This window comes from Dermacentor variabilis, chromosome 1, assembly GCF_050947875.1.
Source record: "Dermacentor variabilis isolate Ectoservices chromosome 1, ASM5094787v1, whole genome shotgun sequence".
Taxonomy (NCBI): Eukaryota; Metazoa; Arthropoda; class Arachnida; order Ixodida; family Ixodidae; genus Dermacentor; species Dermacentor variabilis.
The window spans coordinates 284,456,581-284,462,580 of record NC_134568.1 but is presented as its reverse complement, the minus strand read 5'-3'; the positions used below and the strand labels follow the sequence as shown (position 1 = coordinate 284,462,580).

General features: G+C 41.9%; 1 protein-coding gene across 2 annotated transcripts in view; it reads left to right on the top strand.

Annotated features, from left to right (window-relative positions):
* LOC142566320 (2',5'-phosphodiesterase 12) overlaps window positions 1-6,000 on the top strand; it is a 43,984-nt gene continuing 37,984 nt past the window's right edge. For both annotated transcript variants that reach the window (XM_075677248.1, XM_075677239.1), the window contains exons 1-2: window positions 1-506; window positions 783-1,195. In XM_075677248.1, the coding sequence (XP_075533363.1) occupies window positions 87-506; window positions 783-1,195 (833 nt within the window). In that variant the 5' untranslated portion in view covers window positions 1-86. The remainder of the gene's footprint in view (window positions 507-782; window positions 1,196-6,000) is intronic.

Here is a 6,000-nt window from a genome sequence, read left to right as displayed (position 1 = left end):
ACAGCGCGCATGTGTTCATGTTGTTTCGATGGTTTCACATCCCGTACCATTTCTATGAACAGGCCATTATGACCGTGTGACAAGCAATGATATTCGCACGTTTTGTAAGGTCGAAACTAGTACAATCCACTCTTCAATTTAGGATCACAATGTCGTCCGCTGTCATCGTAGCGGAGAAACTAGCTTACGTTAATTATGACTCCGAAAGCACCAGGCTACGTTTGTCGTTTAAGTATGCTTCAGAGGACCTCGCAGAACGACAGTATACATTAAACCGTAAATCCGCAGAGGAGCTTCGTGTGGTACTTGGTAGGATAGCGCTCAACATTGCCAACGCTGAAGAAGGAAAAAAGAAACGGAAAAAGAAGAAAGATGCTTGCTGTCCCGAAGATACTTCGCAAACTGACTTGCGACCCGAGTTGTCAGTTTCTTTGGAACACAATGGCTTACCTGTGTCCGGAGATGTGGCGAACAGCGATGCCTGGAAGGATGGTTCCATACTGCAGGTAGTTACGTTTTGCCCCATCATAGTTGGTTCGGGTCGACCGATCAATCTTAGAGCTTATTGTCATCTATTTTTTTCTTCTGGTACACTTGTTGAGTGATTGATTGAAGTTGCTTTTAAGAAATTATCTTTGGTTTTATTTGATAAATATACAACGATATCTCGTGCTTCTAAACACGACGTTACACCGAAGCCCGAGTTTCCGAGCGTTCGAAACTTATATGTGGTAGTCAGTTATATGGTTGAGTCAGCGCTGCCTTATTCTTTCATTTTGCAGATTGGTGAGCAACGGTACGTGATTGCGGTAAATGCACCCACTGTACGGAGTGTTCGTCTGCCTAAGTACTTCATGGTAGGCTTTCCAGCGTATGCGCGCATTGAACTGGAGAATTGCAGCCTGTGTGACTGGAAACTGAGCTGGTATATGAGCGTCACGAAAGGGCAAAAGCTACCAAGCCATGAAGTGCGCAAAGTGAACAACGTGCTGTTCTTGAAAACACATCATAGTGGTCCATTCCTAACGCCAGGTGCTTCGGACATTGGACGCCATGTGCTTCTGACACTGACACCTTGTGCAGGGCAGGGCATGCCAGTTGAAGTTATTTCATCCTCTGTTGTTGAGGCTGGCCCTGGTATATGTCCGTTCGAAGCGAGGCAGTCTTTTACGCCTTTCTTCACTACACCTGGAAGGTAAGTTTTTTACTGCTGCAAATAATTGTTTAATTTTGTTTGTAATCTGTATTCTTAACTTCTGTTCCTTTTATGTTTGCGTTTAGACTAGAAGAAAATGAACTTTGTATCCAAATAAACGAGACGCAGACCGTCCTAATCTTGTGATGGACTGACTGTGACAGTTTCATTGTGCACTCCAATTCATAGAATGAAGAACTGCCAGCTTCTTGTGGCACTAGCTCTCAGTCAGATGTATATCGTAAAACAAATATTTGTATCAGGAAAATATGCTTCACACTGTAAGAGTTGGGGGTGGGCATGTCAAAAGGGGTAGCTGTTCCATGCCTTCGTCCGACTCATCCACGCTAAGGACGTACGTTGTTGAAGGGATGATTGTGTTCTCATCGAGAACGAAGAGTACTGGGTTTACTTACAATATCTATATGAAGAGTGGAGAATGTTACATCTCATCAGTCTAGCATGACTGAATGCTTATTTATGATTGCATTATTTATCGTGAAATATGTTAACTGCTAATGACCATTTAACACTTCAATCAGGCCAAAGTAATATAAATGCATGGTGTGAGACTTCGTTAATGAAACTGAATATTAGTAGATGTAAGGCAATGAGAGTTACTCGCCATACTTCTCAGGACACTCCATGTACTTATTCTCTTAATAATGTCCCCTAACTCGGGTTTCCACTTACAAATACCTTGGTATTTATGTTTCTCAGAACCTTTCTTTGCAAACTCATGCTGATCACATAACTAGAAATGCTAGTCGTACTCTTGGTTACATCAAACATAAATTTAGTCTAGCTCCCACCAACTTAAAACTCATGCTTTATAAAACGCTAGTTAGGCCCATGCTTGAATATGCATCTGCTATTTGGTATCCTCTTGTCAGTTCACTTAGCCTCAACATTGAAGCCATTCAGAACCATGCAGCACATTTTATTTTATCTAGCTACTCACGTACAGCAAGTGTCACTTCAATGAAATTCAATCTTGATTTGCCTTACCTGTCACTTCGTCACAAAATTTCACATCTCTGTCTATTTCATAAAATCCATCATTACAATCCCACTTTAAGCGACTCTCTTTTGTTACCACCATTGTACATTTCTTCCAGAAATGATCATCAGTTCAAGGTTGACGTGCCATGTTGCCGCACTAACCTTCCTTTCAGTTCTTTCATTCCCACAACAAGCGGTGACTGGAACCACCTTCCCGCTTTTGTTGTTTCAATCTCCAATGCCAACAAATTCAAAAAAGCCCTTGTTAACAACATCTTGTAGCCCTACTATGCTGCTAAAATGTATGTGTGTATATATATATATATATATATATATATATATATATATATATATATATATATATATATATATATATATATATATATATATATGTTTTATACCACCCACACCTCTCTGTAATGCCTCCGCCTTAAGAGAAAATAAATGAAGTGAAGCACACCGAGGAGCCGCAAACATCCGCTTAAGTCCCCTCTGACCTCCCTAGATCTCTAGGTGAGGGAAATCTGCCGCCTCCTCCCCCCTTCGTCCAATCGCAGTGCCCAAAGTCGTCGAAGGATCCGTGTTGAGGGCGAGCGTTCACATAATCACTCCCGCACCTCCTTTCATTGAATACACAGGACGGAGAAGAGCTTCGTAGACAGGAGTTGTCACGCTTGACTCAAGCTGGCACGTCTTGGTTCCTGGGATGACCCCACACTTAGCTGGAACGTCTGTCAAACGACCGTGGCAGTTGCCAAAATCCGTGAGGGAATACCTTAGAACACCCTTTTCCAGGAGTTTTCTTGCTCCCATTCATCCGTGAAGGCGACAGTGAACCAGAAAATACTCGCTCTGCCAAACGTGTCTCGCCTTGCAGGGGCCACATGTCTGTCCAAGGGTGATGCATTGTTAGCTTCACGAAGCTATTCGTTGCAGTGGGGCAGGAGAGGCTAGAAGGTTGCTACCCCGGCTGGCTGATTGTTACAATGCTTGCAAGGAGCAAATCACATTTAATACTTCCTTCCTAGCTAAAGCTTGCTGTACTGTACAGCAGATACTGCATTATGATGCTGAAAGCATCATAATGCAGTATCTCTTACAATATTTCTTACAATTGTTTGTTTGCTTGCATATAGGTAACTAGCGCTAGCAAGGAAGTGTTACAGCAGTTTCAGTACGCACCTAAATTATGTTGACGCCATCTGGTAGGGATGCCACGAAAATGACAGGACATTTTGAACACTGACACTTGTTCGTTTCGACATTTTCTATTTCTGGCATGTCCAGTTAAACTGTGTGTGTGTGTTTTGAGGAACATGTGTGTTTCTACGTTCTAGTATGCCGGTACCCAGTCTAGTCTAGCTGGACACTGGATGCATGTGCCTCATTATGAACAGTGAATGCAATATTTCTGTAAACTGTAGCTGTTGATACATCTAAAGTGGTGCAAATTGATATACTATACAATATGCTGAAATGTGCCACAAATTTGTGATTAGGAATTTTGTAAAACCCTTGTCAACATTGTAACAGTTTCATATAAGGCTTAAACTCATTTATCAAAATTTTCCGCTTTCGATGCTCTGACAGATGCACAGAATTGTTCACACAATTGCGATATCTGTCTTTAGTACAGAGTTATGTACAGTAAACTCTCAGTGGTACAAATGTCGGTTTAATGAATATTTCAGAATAACAAACTTTAGAAAATCCCCACCAGTTTCCCTAAGCATTCTGTGCAAAAATCTTGTAGTTAAATGAAGTTCTGAATAGTGAATATTTCAGTTGAACGAACTTGATCAATGGACCCTGGCAACACTTTGTTAGAAGACTGTGTGCAGTGTAACTGAGCTCATTACCCGTGCTGAACTATCAGATCTGGAAATTCTTTCCAGTGTTCATCCTGAAGAAGATGAGCGCGATGAGGAAGATGCAATGGCAGAGGCAGATTCAAATCATTTAACTCTAGCTGAAGCTGTAGGATGCATTGGAAAGTTGTGAGACTTTGTGCCTCGGCAACAAGCTTTGCCAGAGGAAGTGGACAAAAACATACTCTCTGGATAGCTTCGTTACTTCTTTCCCTTTAAGAGCACCAATGCAAATGAAAATTATAGATTTTTATTTTTTCAAAATTAGGTAGACAGCAACGTAACTGTTATGCACTTCGTATACCCCAGCAGCTGCGGAGCACCAGACCAAGGTGGCGGTCAGACCTGTGACGCAGCAGAAGGTGCTAAGAATCTCTTGCTCTGGACAGGCCGCCAATGGAAACTGACCCTGTCAACCTTTAATTGCCGAACTCTGTCTAGTGAGGCTAGCTTAGCAGGACTCTTTTAGAAACTATCAGACATTGTTTGGGATATCATCGGGCGCAGTGAAATTAGAAGAACTGGTGAGGCTTATGCTATGCTGAATAACGGCCATGTCCTCTGCTATAGAGGTCTGCCAGATAAGAAGCAATACGGGGTAGGATTTCTAATCCATAAGGATATAGCGGGCAACATTGACGAATTCTACAGCATTAATGAGAGGGTAGCTGTAGTCGTAATCAAACTTAATAAGAGGTATAGATAAAAGGTAGTACAAGTCTATGCTCCAACATCCAGTCACGATGATGAGGATGTAGATCAGTTTTATGAACATGTTGAATTAGCAGTGAGAAAAGTGCAAACTCAGTATACTGTAGTAATGGGCGACTTCAATGCATAAGTGGGGGAAAAGTAGGCTGGTGAACAAGCAATTGGCAACTACGGCGTCGATTCGAGGAAAGCTAGAGGAGAAACGCTGGTAGAATTCGCAGAAGGGAATAAGCTTCGAATAATGAACACCTTTTTTAGGAAGCGTAGCAACAGAAAGTGGACCTGGAAAAGCTCTAATGGTGAAACAAGAAATGAAATTGACTTCATACATTCTGCTGATCCTAGCATAGTACAGGATGTAGAAGTGATAGGTAGGGTAAAGTGCAGTGATCATAGGTTAGTGAGGGCCAGGATTCACCACAATTTGAAGAAAGAAAGAGTAAAATTGGTCAAGAAGAAACAGGTCAACCTAGAGGCAGTAAGAGTAAAAGCAGACAAATTCAGGATGCTACTTGCAAACAAATATGCAGCCTTAGAACAGAGAGATGAATATGACCGAGCTAATGAATGAAACCTTAACTAGGCTGGCTTCAGAGGCAGCAATTGAAGTGGGAGGCAAGGCACCAAGGCAACCAGTAGGCAAGCTCTCCCAAGTAACAAAGGACCTGATAAAGAAACGACAAAGAATGAAAGTGTCCAACTCAAGAGATAAGATAGAATTCGTGGAACTGTCAAAACTGATCAAGGCGAAAATAAGTGATATACAAAACTAGAACACGAGAAAGACTGAAGAAGCCATAAAAACTGGACGCAGCCTGAAATCAGCGAGAAAGAAACTTGGCATAGGACAAACCAGGATGTATGCACTGGAAGATAAGCAGGGTAATATCATCAGCAATCTCGAAGATATAGTAAAAGAAATGCAAGAATTCTATACTGACCTGTACAATACCCAGAGGAGTCAGGATACCTCCATTAGAAATAGTAATAAACAGGATACAGAAACTCATCCTAAAGCTAGCGATGAGGTCAGTAGGGCATTGCAAGACATGAAACGAGGAAGAGCGGCAGGAGAAGATGGAATAACAGTCGATTTAATCAAAGATGGAGGAGACATAACGCTTAGAAAACTGGTGGCTCTCTATACAAGGTGTCTATCAACTGCAAGGATCCCAGAAAACTGGAAGAATGCGAACATTGTACTAATCCACAAAAAGGGAGACG